This window comes from Hemiscyllium ocellatum, chromosome 6 (genome assembly GCF_020745735.1).
Source record: "Hemiscyllium ocellatum isolate sHemOce1 chromosome 6, sHemOce1.pat.X.cur, whole genome shotgun sequence".
Classification (NCBI taxonomy): domain Eukaryota; kingdom Metazoa; phylum Chordata; class Chondrichthyes; order Orectolobiformes; family Hemiscylliidae; genus Hemiscyllium; species Hemiscyllium ocellatum.
The window spans coordinates 97,511,667-97,529,612 of NC_083406.1; the positions used below are offsets into that span (position 1 = coordinate 97,511,667).

General features: G+C 38.8%; 1 protein-coding gene across 1 annotated transcript in view; it reads left to right on the forward strand.

Moving 5' to 3' along the window:
• cog6 (component of oligomeric golgi complex 6) overlaps positions 1-17,946 on the forward strand; it is a 116,455-nt gene that overhangs the window by 89,234 nt on the left and 9,275 nt on the right. Inside the window, exons 12-17 of the mRNA XM_060826792.1 lie at positions 1,527-1,618; positions 2,653-2,770; positions 5,370-5,501; positions 10,787-10,954; positions 17,495-17,602; positions 17,697-17,750. Coding sequence (XP_060682775.1) covers positions 1,527-1,618; positions 2,653-2,770; positions 5,370-5,501; positions 10,787-10,954; positions 17,495-17,602; positions 17,697-17,750 — 672 coding nt within the window. The remainder of the gene's footprint in view (positions 1-1,526; positions 1,619-2,652; positions 2,771-5,369; positions 5,502-10,786; positions 10,955-17,494; positions 17,603-17,696; positions 17,751-17,946) is intronic.

Sequence of the window (17,946 nt, forward strand, 5' to 3'; positions counted from 1 at the left end):
CTCGTTGGCACCGGTTTGTCTGTAACTAAATTTGCCCCATTGCTTGAACACAGGGCAGTTTTATCAGCACTTACAAAGACTGTCAGGTAACTTTCTTTTAAAAAGTGCTGCAATACAGTTTCACGATCCTCCATTTTTAAAACAACCCGCTTTCCATTTCAGTCAGAATGAAAATATAGAAAAATGAAAAACTTACCATCTTTACAAGAAAACATGAAGTGAGTATTTCAGGTCTGTGACCTTTCTCACAAAGTAGTATTTCCCAAGGTGCAAGGCCAAAGGAAGGTAATGGACAAGTAAAATAAATAGCGTCCAGAGAGGTATGAATGGCAGGACCCTGAAAGCTGCCAACCAGAGCAACAAAAGATACCAGTCAATGAAAAGGAAACGAAATATAGGGCTGAGGTTACAACTGATCATTGTTAACAGAGTGTTGAATCTCCATGGTTGTAAAGTGCCCAGATTTGTTAGAGAGCTGTCCCCTGAGCTTCATTGCAACACCACAGGAGACCAAGATCAGAAAAATCAAGAAGAGAGCAAAGTGGTGAATTAAAATGACAAGATGACTTTATGCTTAGATGTAGCCTGAATAGAGGTGTTCCACGTAGCAATCGCTCAGTCTGTGGTTTAGTCTCTTTTGCATCGAGGATACAACGTCATGAGCAGCAATATAATAAATTGAAAGAAGTGCAACTAAATGTCCATTTTGTTTGGACAACGTGTTGGAAGCGTTGCTGTGTGAGAAGAAATGTCAAAGCCAAACATTCCTGCTTTTGTCCTGATATGGAAAGATATTATGGGAGGTGGAAGAGGTATTGGTGACAACTGAGATATGGACCAGAAGGCTTTTATTTCCACTTTTCTTGGTCCATCAAGATTACTTTAAATGTCAGTTGTCCAGGTAGTTCTATAAATGGAAAATACCTAAATATTCTTTATTAAAGCAAAGTGCTTCACAAAAAAATACAAATACCATAGCTATACAAGTACTTGCAATCACAAGTGAACCCTTTCATGTGGAACTGTCCAAGGATCAGACAAAAACAGGTGACCAGCCTGCTTACTCCCCAGCCACCTGAACTAGCTAACTATTCTCTGAGGCAAGCTTTCTTCACATTTAGAGCTTTATTCTCTGTAATTTACTTCAGAGAGACTGCATTATCTTGGCTTTACTTGTACCAATCACAATGCAGTCATTGCACTACCTCTCCAACACCTCTGCTTACAGTTATAGTTCATTTCTTCGTAATATATAACATTTCCTGCATTATACTTCATTTTTTTCAATAAATATATGCCTGTTAAATTAAGTTCTGCTATCATTATTTTGCATTGTAACATATAAACAAATTTTGTGAGATATACATATATTTCTAATGTTCTTGTTATACATGTCTGTGTGTTCGAGTTAAAAAGTAATTGTAAACAATCCTTGGTTCACCTTGCTTAGAATAAATTTCATTAAGTCAGTTACAGCAAACCTGAAGCAATGTTAATTCCGTGTGTTTTGTCTGCTGCTGTTTTAGGTGCGTATCGAACAGGTTATAGTAGCAGAACCTGGTGCGGTTCTATTATACAAACTCTCCAATCTCCTCAAGTTTTATCACCATACTATCAGGTGAGCATTGAAACAAGCTATCTTATTTGAATGCTAGTGTATTGTTAATTTTTGACATCATGAGTGTGTGAGCTTGTGATTCAAAACAGGTTTAAGAAACAGTCAAACTGAGCGCAATGTAAAAAATAAGTCCAATAGCCAAAATAATCATGAAAGTACAGCAAATAATTAGAAAGTTAAACGTAGTTTATTGTCAGGGGTTAATTATACAGGGTACTGGTAAAACCGCATCTAGAATACTTTGTGCTGTTTTAGTCTCCTTACTTAAGGAGGAATATGTTTGCATTCAGAGCATTTGAGAGAATTTAACCTTGGTTGATTCCTGAATGAAGGAATTGTCTTATGAGGATAGGTTGAGTAGGTTGGGTCTATACTCTCGGAGTTTAGAAGAATGTGAGGTGCTTCCTAAAACATACAGGATTCTGAAGGGATTGACAGGGTAGATATTGAGAGGTTGTTTATCTTTGTGAGGTTATCCAAAACTAGTGGGCACAATTTCAGAATAAGGAATCTCTCATTTAAGATTTAGTTTCTTTTCTCAATGGGCCCGTGAACTGTGGGGGTTCAGTCATTGAATATACTCAAGGCTGAAATAGACAGATTCTTGAACTTTAGGGGAGTTGAAGATTATGGAAAATAGCAGGAAGGTGAGATCAAGATCAGATCAGCCCAGCCATGATCCTGTTAACTGTCAGAATAAGTTTAAGGGACCAAATGGCCTACTTCTGCTGAGGTTTCTTATATTCTTGAATAATTGACCAGAGTCGTGAATTAAATCTGGGATATTACAAGTCCCTTTTGCTCACATACGTAATCTTCTGATGTATTGCTATATTGTAGTTAATCTTTGCAAGAATGTCATCAGCTGTGGCCAATGTGCCAATTATAGTACTCCTACTGCCATCTTACCCTGAGTAAAGTTGTCTGAGTATAGGCCGGTAATCTTTTAGGTTTGTGCGGGATATTTACCCAGGAACCTATTGACAACATTCAACCAAAATGTGCAATTCTGACACTCTTTTTCTTTTCAACAGTGGAATTGTAGGAAACTGTGCAGCTACACTGCTGACCACAATTGAAGAAATGCATGTTCTCAGCAAGAAAATGTTCTTCAATAGCCTGGGTCTTCATGCCAGTAAATTAATGGATAAGGTGAATTGTAGAAGTAACATCAATCATTGCAGTAACTTTCAGTAGAACCTTTTCCAGTACAAATCAACTGATGGCAAAGGAAAATAACTAGCTGTGTGCGGCTTTGGATTATACTTCATTTCTTGCATTCTTTCAGTGCTAATGCCAAAATACACATCTTTGTAAATGTAGCAGCTGAAAGATTAGTAGGGTTACTTCAGAGACTGCAGCTCTAATCTTAACTGTACTTGTAATATGCTCAATCAGGATTTTCATAAAGTTCTGAAGTCCTTTTTGGATTATATCCATTTTCCATTTGTACTTTGTTTAAACTCTGAAATGAGAAAATCTTAAAGTTCAATGCACCTCTTGAATGCAACCGTGAACTAATATTAATGATATATAATGAGCACATAATTTGACCTACCACAGGCTGTATGCCTGTTGCCCTCTGTAGAGTTATTAAAATTATCCAGTCTTTGAATACCTTCCTCCAAAGATAGTGGAAGCAGAGATTTTGCATATTTTTAAAGCAGAGGTTGATCGATTCTTGATAAACAAGAGGGTGAAAGATTATCCAAGGTGGACAGGAATATGATGTTGGGGGCTACAATCTAATCAGCCATGACCTGATTGATGGCCTACTTCCACTCCTAATTCTTTTATACTGTATTCGTGTGAAAGGTCAAAACTAATCATGATTGCATTGTTTTGCAATTTCACTCAACAAAATCCATTTATTTATCATACTAAGACCAGAGACTTCCACTTGCATAACATTGTCAGTCTCCACCTCACTGCTGATATCCTCAGCCATGCAATTGTTAATTCTGAATTCCACTAAGAGAAAACTCTGCTGGTCAACTAGTCTACCATGTAGTCTCCCTAAACCTGAACTCACCCAAAACTCTGCAGATGAGGAGAACAATGTAGAACTCAAAATAAATGTAGAACTCAAAACGAATGTAGACAAGTTGGTGGAATTGGCAAATGGGATTCAGTTGAGAGAAATGTGACATGATGCATTTCGGCAGAAAGAACATTAAAAGACAATCTAAAATAGGGGGTAAAATTCTAAAGGGCTGCAAAGCAGAGGACCTGATGTACATATGCATAGATCTTGGTATCCAATAGGGCAGGTTGAGAGAGCAATTATTAAACCTTTTATAATACCTTTGGCTGTATTAGTAGTGGCAAGCGGTCCAACAGCAAGGAGGTTAACCAAAAGAGAAAATGCTGGAAAATCTCAGCAGGTCTGGCAGCATCTGTAAGGAGAGAAAAGAGCTGACGTTTCGAGTCTAACTGACCCTTTGTCAAAGCTTTGTCGAGCTTTGACAAAGGGTCAGTTAGACTTGAAACGTCAGCTCTTTTCTCTCCTTACAGATGCTGCCAGACCTGCTGAGATTTTCCAGCATTTTCTTTTTTGGTTTCAGATTCCAGCATCCGCAGTAATTTGCTTTTATTTTATTTTAGCAAGGAGGTTACGTTGAACTTGCATGAGATACTTGTTGAATCTCGGTTAGACTATTGTTTCAATTCTGGACATGATCTTAGAGGAAGGATTTGAAAACGTTGGAGAAAGTGAAGAAATGATTCATAAAAATAGTTTCAAGGATGAAACATTTCTCCTTAGAATGAAAAAAGTTGAGATTTGACAGAGATATTCTAAATTTTGAAGTAGCTTGATAGAGTGGAAGGTATTCCCACTCTTAAAAGGGCCGAGAAGCAGCTTTGTGACCAAGGGTACATTTTGAAAGTAATGTGCAAAAGGAGCAAAAGCAGGTTGAGAAAAATATTTCACAGAGAGTAGTTTGGGTCTGAAATGCACTGCCTGAATGTGGGGGGGTGGCAGATTCAATGGAGACATCCAAGGGAATTTTAGATGATTATTTAAATTGAAATAATGTGCAAAATTAGGGGAAGAGCAGAAGAATCCCCAGTGGTAATAATGATTTTTTGAAGAGCAAGTGCAGACACAATGGGATGCACCATAACATTTTTGTGATTTTGAGAGTGCAGGTTATTAAAAAGACAAATCCCAGTCATGTTCTGTTCTGCTATCTGATCAACATTGACTCCCAGTCCAGCAGTGGCTCAGTTTTCAAATTCTGATCCTTGTTTTCACACCCCTCCATTGCTTTACCCCTCTAATTTCCCATTTGTTGCACTGTGTGATCCTTTTAACATTGTCATGTCCCACTTTCTGTATAACTTCTTTGACTTCTATTCCTGTGCGGTGAACTCTGCTATTCTGTATGACCACTGAACCACGCAGTGTAAAAGGAACATTATCTACAACTTCATGAAACTCTGTATCCCAAATTCTGGCCTATTGCACATGCTCAATTGTCATCATGCCACCATTAATAGTGGTACCTTCAGCTATCAAAGCTCTAAGTTGTGGAATTCCGTCCACCAACCTCTCCACCTCAGTATCTATCTCTCCTACTTTATACATCCCAACCTCTTTGACTGAGCTGTCCTAATATTTCATGGTGATTTGGTGTAGTAACACCTCTGTAAAGTGCCTTGGGATATCTAACTACATTAAAAGTGCTAAAGTTGATTAATTTGATGACCACAAAGAAAGAAGGTAATGCCTTAATTTCAATTCACACAGGTTGAGCTTCCTCCTCCAGACCTTGGACCTACCACTGCCCTGAATCACACTTTGTCCCTATTGCGTGAAGTTCTTTCCTGTCATGACTCTTCAGTTGTTCCACTGGATGCACGACAAGCAGATTTTGTCCAGGTAAATTCAAACTTGCCAAAAATGTGATTGCTTTGCTCACAGACCTTGAAATACTTTGCATATCCATTTTCATACTCATTCATATCATACTCATGTTTATGGTTTGTAGGTGCACAGCACTTTTATTTGCCTAAATCTTTGTTTTAAATACTTCAAAATCATTTCATTATTTTCAGCACATCATTCTTAACTGTCAAAAGCACACTATTTAAAAATATTTTATCTCTCCAAGTTATGGATTGTGTACAAAGTAGTACAACCAAGTGTTTTGATTTCACTGATATGCATGATTAAAATTTCTTTGTTGAATTTCATGGACCTATTTCTTAGTGTGATTTATGGATACATCTTAAATTAGTACACAAATATTTCTTATTATCTGTATATGAACAATGTTAAGTGGGTATATTGTTAATGCAAAACTAAGATGATGGCTCACGATTCATATTTTAGTCCAAACAGTAACCAAAAGCATTAACTTTTATCACTTTAATGGATGTGTGAATTGGGTCATGAACACTTAACATAGGTTGTTTTTGTGGGAGGGACAACTTGCCTCTGCCTTCATGACCCTGTTCCATTTTCATTTGGCCCTTTCGTAGATTAGGAATGCCATAGATGCAAAAGATGTACATACCTCTTCTGAGGTCAGGGTCACCATTGGGAGGACTACAGGAAAATTGCATTTCTTCCAGCATGCTCTTTTCCTGTGCTGATGTGGGTTTTGAAGGTTCTAATAAAATTTACCTCCTTGGAGAATTTGTCATTATTACGTTAACCCTGTTGAAGGTTCAAGAACATTCTTCGTTTGTGTGTGTTGGGGTGGTTGCTTTCATATTTCCTGAACGAAGTTGCATCAGGACATTATTCAAAAGGGCCACAACACACTGCAGCACACCTGAACTACAAAAAGAGGAAGAAGAACACCTATACAAGGTATTCACCAAAAACGGATACCCGCGCAATTTCATCAACAGATGCCTTAGGGAAAGACAACGAAATGAGGACATGCCACAACCCAAAGGACTGGCCACACTCCCATACATCAGGAGCATTTCTGAACTGACAGCCAGACTGCTGCGACCACTAGGACTCATAACAGCACACAAACCAACAGCCACTCTCAGAGAACAACTCACCAGGACAAAGGACCCGATACCCAGCAGGAGCAAAACCAATGTAGTGTGCAAAATCACATGCAAGGACTGCACAAAACACTACATAGGACAAACAGGAAGACAGCTAACAACCCGCATCCATGAACACCAACTAGCCACGAAACGACACGACCAGCTATCTCTAGTAGCCATACACTCAGATGACAAACAACATGAATTCGATTGGGACAACACCATTATTACAGGGCAAGCCAAACAGAGAACAGCCAGGGAATTCCTAGAGGCATGGCACTCATCCACAAATTCTATCAACAGACACATCGAACTAGACCCTATATACCGACCACTGCAGCGGACAGCAACTGACAACCGGAAGCGGCAGATTCAAACCAGTATCAATGCCGGAGGAATCAGCACAGAAGCGCTTCACAGGAGCCTCCCAAGCACCTGAAGATGTCACCTAGAAAGGGGACGAAACGTTTGCAACAAAAACTCCCAGCTCGGCGAACAGAACCACAACAATGATTGACACTTCCAAAAGCTTGAATAACAGAGTATGCCTTTGATGTGATTTCTTGTTTACAAACCTAATAGGCACTTAATGGATTGCAGGTTTTAATTCAAGGTTGTGTTAAATTGTTAAGGTTTAGTTTTTCACAATTTAAAAATAGCTGTTTGTTTGAATCCTAAGGACAGTACATAGTGAATATAAGATAAGAAATTATGAATGGTACATGAGCTGCGGGCATGATAATTGTGTTGAGTGGGCAGGTTTGCGGGTGAGTGTATATGGTTTGCATTTAAGGATCGTTAAGTGATATTGGAAGTTGTGCTGCTATGTTGCAGAATCAAAGTGGGCCTTCTGACTGGCCCACCTCCACATTCACGCTTTTCATGCATTTCATGCACTTTGTGGTTTGCAATGTTTGCTGCAAGCAGACTCCTATGTGAAAATACTAAGTCACACAAGGACTGGAGTAACATTTCAGAAGACAACAAATGTATGCCAGGAAATTAAGCAAAGTTGAATATATAATTTATATCAATCTGCATTCTAGAAGACTCCTAGCCTTCTAAAAATAGTAAATAATCAAGAGCCAAATATGCGGATGTAAATAAATACAGCAACTAAGGCTGATATGTCTCCTGGACCAGATGGGCTGCATCTTAAGATATTATGCATTATGTGATTAAAGGGTGACAAAGACCAGGAACTCCATATTCAACATTCTGGAAAAATGGAAAAGGAGATGGAGTAATTTTGTTTATAAAAGAAGGTATCAGAGCCATGCTAAGGTGCTGAGATATAGGTGCAATAGGTTGTGATGTAGAATCTGTTTGGGTGAAAACGAGGAGTAGCAATGGAAAGAATTCAAGGGTGACAGTCATTAATAAGCCCCAAAGGTTTACCTCACTGTAGGACAATGTTTAAATCAGGAAATAATGGAAGTGCAGAAGAAGAGCACTGCAATTGGATGATTTTAATATATATATATATATACATTGACTTGACAAATCACAAGGGCAAGGGGAATATGGAAGACTAAAGTTCTGCATCAAGGGTTATTTGTTCGAGCAGTATTTTGCACAACCTAGTTGGAAACAGGCCATTTTAGATCGAGTAATCTGTAATGAAGTAGGATTAATAGAGATCTTGTAGTTAAGGATCCTCTAATGATCACAGTATGATAGAATTTCAAACGCAGTTTGAGGGAGAGCAACTCAAGTCTCAAGCCAGTGGTTTCAACAAAATAATGGTCATTGCAGCGGACTAAAGACAGAGGAGTCTAAAGTGCTCCAGGAAAATGGTCTAAGGGTAGGTTCTGTACATGAGTAGTGACGGTCATTTAAGCAGATATTTCATAACGCTTAACAAAAATTTATTCTGGTTGAAAAGAACAACTTGATGAGAAGGATAAACATTGGTTAAGAATAAAATCAAGGAGAGTATGCAAAGTGTGATAACTAGTGATAGGCCAGAGGATTGGGATTTTATTTAGAACCAGCAACAGATTACTAAAAAGCTAATTAAAAGGGAAAAAATTAATTATGAAAGTAAATTTGGCTAGAAACATTAAAATGAGTAGCAAGGGCTTCTGCCAGTATATAAAAGGAATGAGTAACTAAGGTGAATGTGGGACCATTGGAAGAAACGATGGGGAACTGATAACTAGGAACAGGAAAATGGCAGATAACTTAGTGATATTTTGCAATGATCTTCACATTGGAGGACTCTATAAACATGACAAAGATGTCAGATAAACAAGGTCTTAATGGGATGATTGAATGGATTGGGACCAACAGTTTGACAAACTAATGGGTCTAAAAGTAGACAAGATGCAAGACCTGGTGGCTTTCATCCAAGGGACTTAAGTAAAATGCCTGCAGATGTAATGACGGCATTGGTCAAAGTATTCTAGAACCAATTAGATTCTGGGAATGTTTCAGTAAATTGGAAAACTGCCAGTGTGATATACTTGCTCAAGAAGGGATAGAGGCAGAAATCCTGGAATTCCATCCCTTATAGTATTGGGGTCTACGTAGAGCAGATGGACTGCTGCAATTTGAACACCGTCATTTTCTCGAGGGCAATTAGGGATGATCAATAAATATTGCCCAGTCAGCAACACCCACATTTATAAATAGATTTTACAAAAAGTAAGAAAACCTTCAGAAAGCTGCAACTGAGAGGGATTTTGAGGTCCTTGTGCACAAATCACAAAAAGCTTGCAGACAGGTTTAGGTAGACATAGGAACTTAGAAGCAGGAGTTGATCATTCAGCCGCTTGAGCCTGTTTCACCATCCGATGAGATCATAGCTGAATAGGGAAGCGAAATGGAATGAAAGCCTTTATTTTAAAGGGAATAGTGTATAAAAAGAGAGATGTCTTGCTAAACTGTATAAGCCATAAGTTAGATCACACCTAGAATACTGTGAAAAATGTTGGTCCCCTTATCAATAAATTGAGATTGTGGGCAGTCCAGAGAAGGTTCACTAGGTTGCTCTCAAGTGTGGATCAACTATCTTATGAGGAGATGTTAAGTTTGATGGACCTGAGATTATTGGATTTTAGAAAAATGAAAGATGACCTTATTGAAACACACAAAACTCTTAGGGGGATTGGCAGGGAAGATGCTGAGAGATTGTTACCTCTTCTTGACTCAGAGGTCAAAATCTCAGAATAAAGGCCCATCAATTTTAGATAGATGGGTAGCAAGTCTGTGAAATACTTTGTCACAGCGGGCTTTAGAAGCTGGGTCATTAAGAATATTCAAGGCTGAGATGGATTTTTGAGAAGTAAAGGAATCAAGGATTATGAAGAAAAGGTAGGAAAGTGGAGTTGTGGATCATCACATCAGCTGTGATCTCATAGAGAGAGATGTAGCAAGAGAGTCATAGAGCCAGAAAGTCAGAGTTCTTATAGCATAGATAAAAAGCCCTGAGTTCATCATATACAGTCATCAGTCGTCCATCTATTCCAAGCCTGTTTCCATGCAGTTGACATACGGATCTTGTATGCCATGGCATTTCGTCAAAATACTACTTAAGTGAATGGCAAAACAGACTGAATGGGCTGAATAACCTGCTTCTACTCCAACATCATATGGTCTCATGTGCACGGGTGAACCCACAGAAAAGTCAAGTTTCATTGCAGCAATTTGCGTTGTACTTTATATATATATATATATAACGGAGTAAAAAATGTCTTTAATCAAGTGCTATGCTCATCCCTCTCTGGTTGAGAAATTTTTTTACTGTTCGTGTTTATTATTTTCTGACACTTGGAGACTTCTTCTGTCCTGTGTAATACCAACTTCAAAAGGAAAAAAGTGAATAAAAATTAGACAGTGAAATGCATAAACTAATTAGTTAAAACTCCACTTAGCAAACCAGTCAACATTAGGCACTGTGTGTGGTCAGTTTTGCAAGTGTGGCTGGTTGGGTACAGTCAATACCTTGCTCATTGCGAACAGCCAAACATATGCGCTGATGATTGCAATCCTCTGCTCGTCAGGGCAGATGACCTATATACGTAACATCACACCGGTACAGAAATTCTTATTCAGGTTTGGTACTACCAAGTGATTGTTTGAGCATGCTTTAAAGCCTCAGGTTAGCTGTTTACTGAACCAAATATACTAAAGTACTTAACTTTCTTCCATCAGGTACTTTCCTGTATAATGGACCCACTATTACAGTTGTGCACTGTATCTGCCAGTAACCTTGACACTGCTGACATGGCAACATACATGGTAAACTCTCTATACATGATGAAAACAACTTTGTCTCTCTTTGAATTTACGGATAAGCGGCTTGAGATGCTCCAGTTTCAGGTACGTCTCCTAGTGCTAACCTAATTTGAATTTCATGCATATTCTGCTTTTATTTCATATTTCAGTTTGTTATTTGTCATTTAAATGCTAGAAACATTTAGTGTAGGAGTTGGGAGATCATTTTGCAGCTGTACAGGACATTGGTTTGGTCACTTTAGGAATACTGCATGCAATTCTGGCCCCCTTGCTATAGAAAAGATGTTGTGAAACCTGAAAGGTTTCAGAAAACATTTGCAGGGCTTTGAGCAATTAGGAGAGGTTGAATAGGTTGGGGGTATTTTCCCTGGAGAATCGGACGCCAAGAGGTGACATTATAGGACATGGATAGGGTAAATAGACAAAGCCTTTTTGCCAGGATGGGGGAGTCTAAAACTTGAAGTCATAGGTTTAGAATGAGAGGGGAAAGATTTCAAAGGAACCTACGGGGCCACGTTTTCACGCAGAGAGTGGTGCATTTATGGAATGAATTGCCAGAAGAAGTGGGAGAGGCTGGTACACTTACAACATTTAAAAGGCATCTGGAAGGGTATATGAATAGGGTTTAGAAGGATGTGGGCCAAATGGTAATAGATCAATTTAGGGTATCTGTTGGCATTGTTGAGTTGGACAGAAGGGTCTGTTTCTGTGCAGCACATTTCTATGGCTATAAATGCCTGTGGATTTCCTTTGTTACCTCTTTAAGGTGTTTCTCCTCACACCATTGATGTCTGCCTTCTTCTCACTATTCACCAATTTGCCTGCTGCAGATCAACCTGTCTGTGACAGTTTTGGTAAGAGTGACCACCACACAGTCTTTGTGGAAACAAAGCCTGTCCACAATCTACAAGGCAGAAGTCAAGAGTGTGACAGAATACTCCCCACTTGCCTGGATAGGTGCAGCTCCAACAGAATTTAAGAAGCTTGACACCATTCAGGAAATAGCAGCTAAGATTGGCACCACATCCAAAAGTCTCTCCACCAATACTCAGCAGTGATTACTCTGTACAAGATGCAGTAGAAATTCATTAAAAAACTACACCTTCTAAGCTCTCCAACACTTCCATTTGGAAGGACAGGGGTACAGATATATGTGAACACCACTTCCTGCAAGTTCCCTCTCAAGCCACTTACCATCCTGACTTGGAAATATATCACCAAAGTTTGGCCAGAATTCCCTGTTGACCAGCGTTGCAGGTCAGCCCATAGTATGTGGACTGCAGGACTTCAAGATGGCAGCTCACCATCAATTTCTCAGGGGCAACTAGGGATGAGCAATAAATGCTGGCACAGCTAGTGGCGCCCATGTCCCATGAGCAAATTCTTTTTAAAACTTTTTTGAGGTAGCTACTTCAAGCAATCTTTTAAAGACTGGTATGCATCTTTATTAAGTACCTTCTGGATATCTACTAATATGGTTATACATTTCAGACTGAAACTTGTCTTATTTTTCAAAAGTGATGTTGGGTTCCTCATCACATCTGTACCAAAACTGTAGTTGATTTTGACTTTTGGAAATTTTTCTGGTTGACATCCCATCTGGCATCAGAAAGACCCTTGTGTTTTTTCAGTTCCTGGCTTCATTAGTAGTGTGGGATGATTGTGGGCACCAAACAGACCTAATGATTGAGCTAGGGCATCCTTCAGTGAGGTAGTTTAAGGGTGGGTGGGGAAATTGCAGTTGTGAAGATCATGTATCCCAGGGTGGCAAGGACTGAGATTATTTTCTTGTGGCAAACCTCTCCCTTCCTCTCTATTTGTGTATATTACTTACATTGGAAAAAAAAAGCTATGCTTAGTTATTCACCAGCTGACAAGTGTTCTGTTGTTATAATGATTTACTCATTCAACTGCACATCTCGTTTCAGGCTCCCCTTTACACTGCATTGGGTTGTACATTTCCACTTACGTTAATTATTTGCAATCTTTTCTCTTGGAATTATTTTTAATAAATCTTCTACTGTCCTCATAATCTGAAGGCTTGTTTTTCCAAAGTGTTTCCCTTTAGATTGTTTTGTTATCATGCTATAATTAAACACAAATGTTTGAGCAGATAGTTTTTATAGGTGGCAGAAATAGCATCCACGTATTTGTCCCTTTTACACTTTGTAACAGAACCTGCCTCAAAATATTACTCTAAAAAGAAAAACCTAAATCATGAGAAGAAAGGGGAGAAGCAGGCACTTGGCCGATCAAGCCTGCTGCAGCGTTCAGGAAATCATGGCTATCTGAGTGTGGCCTGAACTCTAATTCCCTGCCTGACCCTATGACCCTCGGCTCCTTTGTCAATCAAAAATTAGCTCAAAATTTGAATGTAATATATGAGCCAGCTTCCACAGTTCTCTCTTTGAAAGACAATTCCAAAGAAAAATGCTTCTCATCAAAAGTTTTACCTAACCTCAATCTTAAATCAAAGACCCCTTTATTCTAATATTGTGATCCCAGTTCTTGATTCCCCAAGAAAGGAAACATCCTTTCAGCATGTTCCCTTTCAAGTGAGAACTTTGTACGATTGTCGGAATCATATGTGTTTCATTAAGATCGCCTCCCATTCTTCTGAACTACAATAGTATTGCCTAAACCTGCTCAACCTTCCTTCATAGGATAAAAGATCTATTTATTCCAACTATTTGTTTCCTATCTGCCAACCAGTTTTCTATTAAAGGCCATCATTGTTGTGTCTGCATGCTAACTTAATGTGATCCTTGCACAAGGACATCCAGATCTCTCTGTATTGCAGCACTCTGCATTCTCTATTCATTTTAATAATCTGTTTTTCTGTTCATTCTGCAAAAGTGGACAACCTTACAGTTTCCCATCCTCTACTAAAAGCAAAGCTCTATGAATGCTAGAGATCTGAAAAAAAAAAGCAATGTGCTGGAGAAATTCAGTAGGTCCAGCAATATTTGTGGAGAGAGAAGCAAAGTTGTCATTGAAGTCTGATATGACATCTCTTTGGACTCAAAACACTAACTTTGTTTCTCCCTCTCTCTACAGATGCTGTCAGATCTATTGATTTTCTCTGGCACTTCCTGTTTTCATCCTCACATTATAGTCTATCTTTGAAACTTGTTTTCCCACCTATTCTTTGTATCATCAGTAAATTTGGCTACAATACCGTCTGTCCCTTCATTCAAGTCATTAATATAGATTATAAATAATTGAGGCCCAGTACATAATCCTGTGAATCTCCACTAATTAGTGTTGGCCAACCTCAGAATATCCCATTTATCCGAAACAAAAAAAAACCCAGAGAAGCTCAGATGCTAGAAATCCAAAACAAAAACAGGAATTGCTGGAAAACCTCAGCAGGTCTGCAGCATTTGTGGAAAGAAAACAGAGTTAACATTTCAGGTCAAGTGACCATTCTTCAGAAGTGACCCTTTGCATTCTGAAGAAGGGTCACTGGACCCAAATTGTTAATCTTGTTTTTCTCTCCACAGGTGCTGCCAAACCTGCTGAGTTTCTCCAGCAATTCCTGTTTTTATGCCCAATTATCCTGTTTCCTTTAGTTAGCTCGTCCTCTATCGACGTTCATATGTAACACTCAACGCATGAGCTTTTCTGCAATAAACTATTACATGGCATCCTTTTTAAATGCTTTTGAGATGTTTCACATTTTCTGTTATAAAAACAAGATGTTTAACATTTGTTTAAAGTCTCTATCATTTCCATGTTCCATTGTTCATACCCCAATTTCACCCTCTAAGGAACCAATGCTCATTGGACACTGAAGAAATGTTCTCTGCCTGCTGTCATATTTCTTGCTAGTTTTCCCTTATACTGCTGTTCCTCCCTCTTTCTTTTTAAAAAAATTATTCTTCACTTGTTTTCATATTGTACCTAATCTTCTGGTTTACTGTTATTCTTTGCAGCATTGTCCAGTTTTCTTTCAATTCAGTACCATCCTTAACCTGCTTAGTTAATCACAAATGGTGCATTCTTCTCATTGAGTCTTTCTTCATGGATTATATTTTGGTTGAGAAGTATGAAAGAGTCATTTGTTAATGACTCTTTCTGTTTTTGTGCAGTGTATTTTTAAAATTAGTTTGCCCAGTCCACGTGAGGCAGCTCCATATTCTCATCATTATGCTTCTTTCAGGCCCAAATTTCTCACTCTCAAACTGACTGTGAAATTATATCATGTTATGGGCACTTGTACCGGAGGGTCTTTTACTTTGAGATTATTTATTAATTCTATTTCATTACATAGAACCATAGAAATGATACAGCAGAGAAAGGGGGGCACTCAGCCCATTTTGTCCATGCTTACCAAAAGACACCCAGATGCCCTTTCTAATTCCATCTTGCTGTACATGGCCCATACCCCTGCAGCTTACAACACTTAAGGTACTTTTTAAAAGAGTTTTGGGTCTCTGCCTCCATCGCCAACTCGGCAGCAAATTCCACCACCCTCTGTGTAAAGACGTTTTCCTCATGTCCTCTCTAATCCTTCTGCCACTTCGCTTTAATCTGTGACCCCTGGCTTTTGAACTCTCTGCCAAGGAAACAAGTTCCTCCTGTCCTGCACAATTTTGTATACCTCAATCATATCACCTCTCAGTGCCATGGAAACCATCCCTACATCTCCAGTCACTCAATCTCAGGATCCTGCATAGAACAAAGAAATCTAGGGGATCAGGAATTATCACTTTGAAAATTGCATCACAGACAGGATGGGTACAGAGTTGCATAGCATACTTGCCTTCAGTGCTCAGACCTCTGAGTATAGGAGTTGTGACATCATGTTGAGGTTGTACAGGATGTTGGTGAGGCCTCTTCTGGAGTACATGTGCAGTTCATGGTCGCCCAGCTATAGGAAGGATATTATTAAACTGGAGAATATTCAGAAAAGATTTATCAGGACATTGCTGGAAATGGAGGGCTTGAGATATAAAAATAGACTGGTAAGGCTGGGGCATTTTTCACTGGAGTGTAGGAGGTTGAGGGATGACCTAATAGAGGTTTAGAAAGTTTTGAGGGGCATTTAAATGATGAATGACAAGGATCTTTTCCCTAGGGTGGGTAGATGAAGTGTGCGAGTACACAGATCCCTAAAGGTAGCAGTACAGATAGACAAGTTTGTAAAGAAGGCACATGGAATGGTCTCCTTCATTGGCAAAGGAGGCATATTTTTAAGGTAAGAAGCGAAAGATTGTAAAAGGACATGAGGGGCAACCTTTTTGACACAGAGTGGTTCGTGTGTGGAATGAGCGGCCAGAGAAAGTGATAGATGCAGTTGCAGTTGCAACATTTAAAAGACATTTGGGTAATTTCATGAATAAGAAAGTTTTGGAGGGATATAGGCCAAGATCAGGCAGGTGGGACTAGTTTAGTTTGGGAACATGGTCAGCATGGACTGTTTGGAGCAAAGAGTCTGTTTCTATGCTGTGTGACTTTATGACTCTTCTTGTAGCTACAATTCTCCAACCCTGGTAATATTCTAGTAAATCTCCTCTGCCCTCTCTGTGGAGCAATTATGTTCTGCCTGTAATGTGACCAGAACTGTGCACACCAGTTGAGCCCTCACCAGTGTCTTACACATTATGTCCCTACTTTTGTATTTTATGCCTTTGCCAATGAAGGAGACCATTCCATGTGCCTTCTTTACAAACTTGTCTATCTGTTCTGCTACCTTTAGTGATCTGTGTACTTGCACACCAAGATATCTCACTTCATCTACCCCTCTGTCATTTATTGTGTGTTCCTTTTTATTGTTTGACCTCCCTAAATCCTGTTACTCTGTTTAAAATCACCTATTCCCTTGTTGGTTCCAGACATGAATTTGTCTAGCACCGTTTCACAACCACAAGGTGCTTTCCAACCAATGAAGTATGTTTGAAGTATTCTTACAGCTGCAATGTACAAAATGGTAGCCAGCTTGCACTCAGCAAAGCTTTTAAAAACAGCACTATGATACTGATTCTGTTATGTGATAAACATTGGCCAGGACAATGGAGATAGCTCCCAGTTAAAATGATGCCATGAGATCTTTTATGCCGACAGAGAATGTATACAGGACCCCTGTTTCACATTCCATTGGAAAAACTCTGATAGTGAAGCACTCCCTCACTGGCAAGTTTGTTCTGATTTTTTTAGCTTAATTGAAACTTGAACCAATAATCTTCTGACTCAGTTGAAGGTGCTTCCTATTGGCTCATAGCTGACACATGCTAAAATAGTTCCTAACTGGTAGTATTTGTACTAATTTTGTCCCTTCTGAAATGGAACCCAAGTGTGTTGAGCCTGTTTTTTCATATAAAACATCCAAATACTTTATTGCAGTTGAAACGGGATCTATGTTTTAAAAGAAATCACTTAGAAACAGCTGTGGACTCGAGCGTACTTGCTTTTCATAGTTCAATTCAGGACATTCTCTGCTTTTTGAATGGAACTGCTTGGGGCATGTTTGGACTGCTCCCATAACATGATCTGAAAAGTATTTAACTGATATGATCATGGAATGCAAGTTGAATCACATCTTGGCATTTGGTAAGCTCTACTCTTGATACTATGTGGAGGGGATTCAAGGTTTGTTTACGAGTTCTTTCTTTCTTTCTGCAGATTGAAGCACATTTAGATACTTTAATAAATGAACAAGCTTCATTTGTGTTAACCAGAGCAGGATTAAGCTACATTTACAACAGTGTACAACAACACAAACCAGAGCAGGTATATAATTATATAGGCAGTTTATCACCTCCAATTAATGCCAGAAAAGCCATTTATGTCACATTTCTAGACTACTTTTTGTTCTGTTTGTTAGGGTCCTTTATCCAGTCTTCCCAATATGGATGGAGGATCACTGAAAGCTGCTATGGTAAGTGTGTCAAACAAAACAAAGTATTTGTAATTGTTGATAAACAATGGAATATAACAAAATTAATTAGCATTTATTAATCATATGATTTAATTGCATCATATTTTACGCTATCTATATTTTGTTCCAACCCATCCATTCTGATGCTCAGTTAGCTGAAATATACCTCTTCGTGCTGTGTAGTTTAGCAGTATTA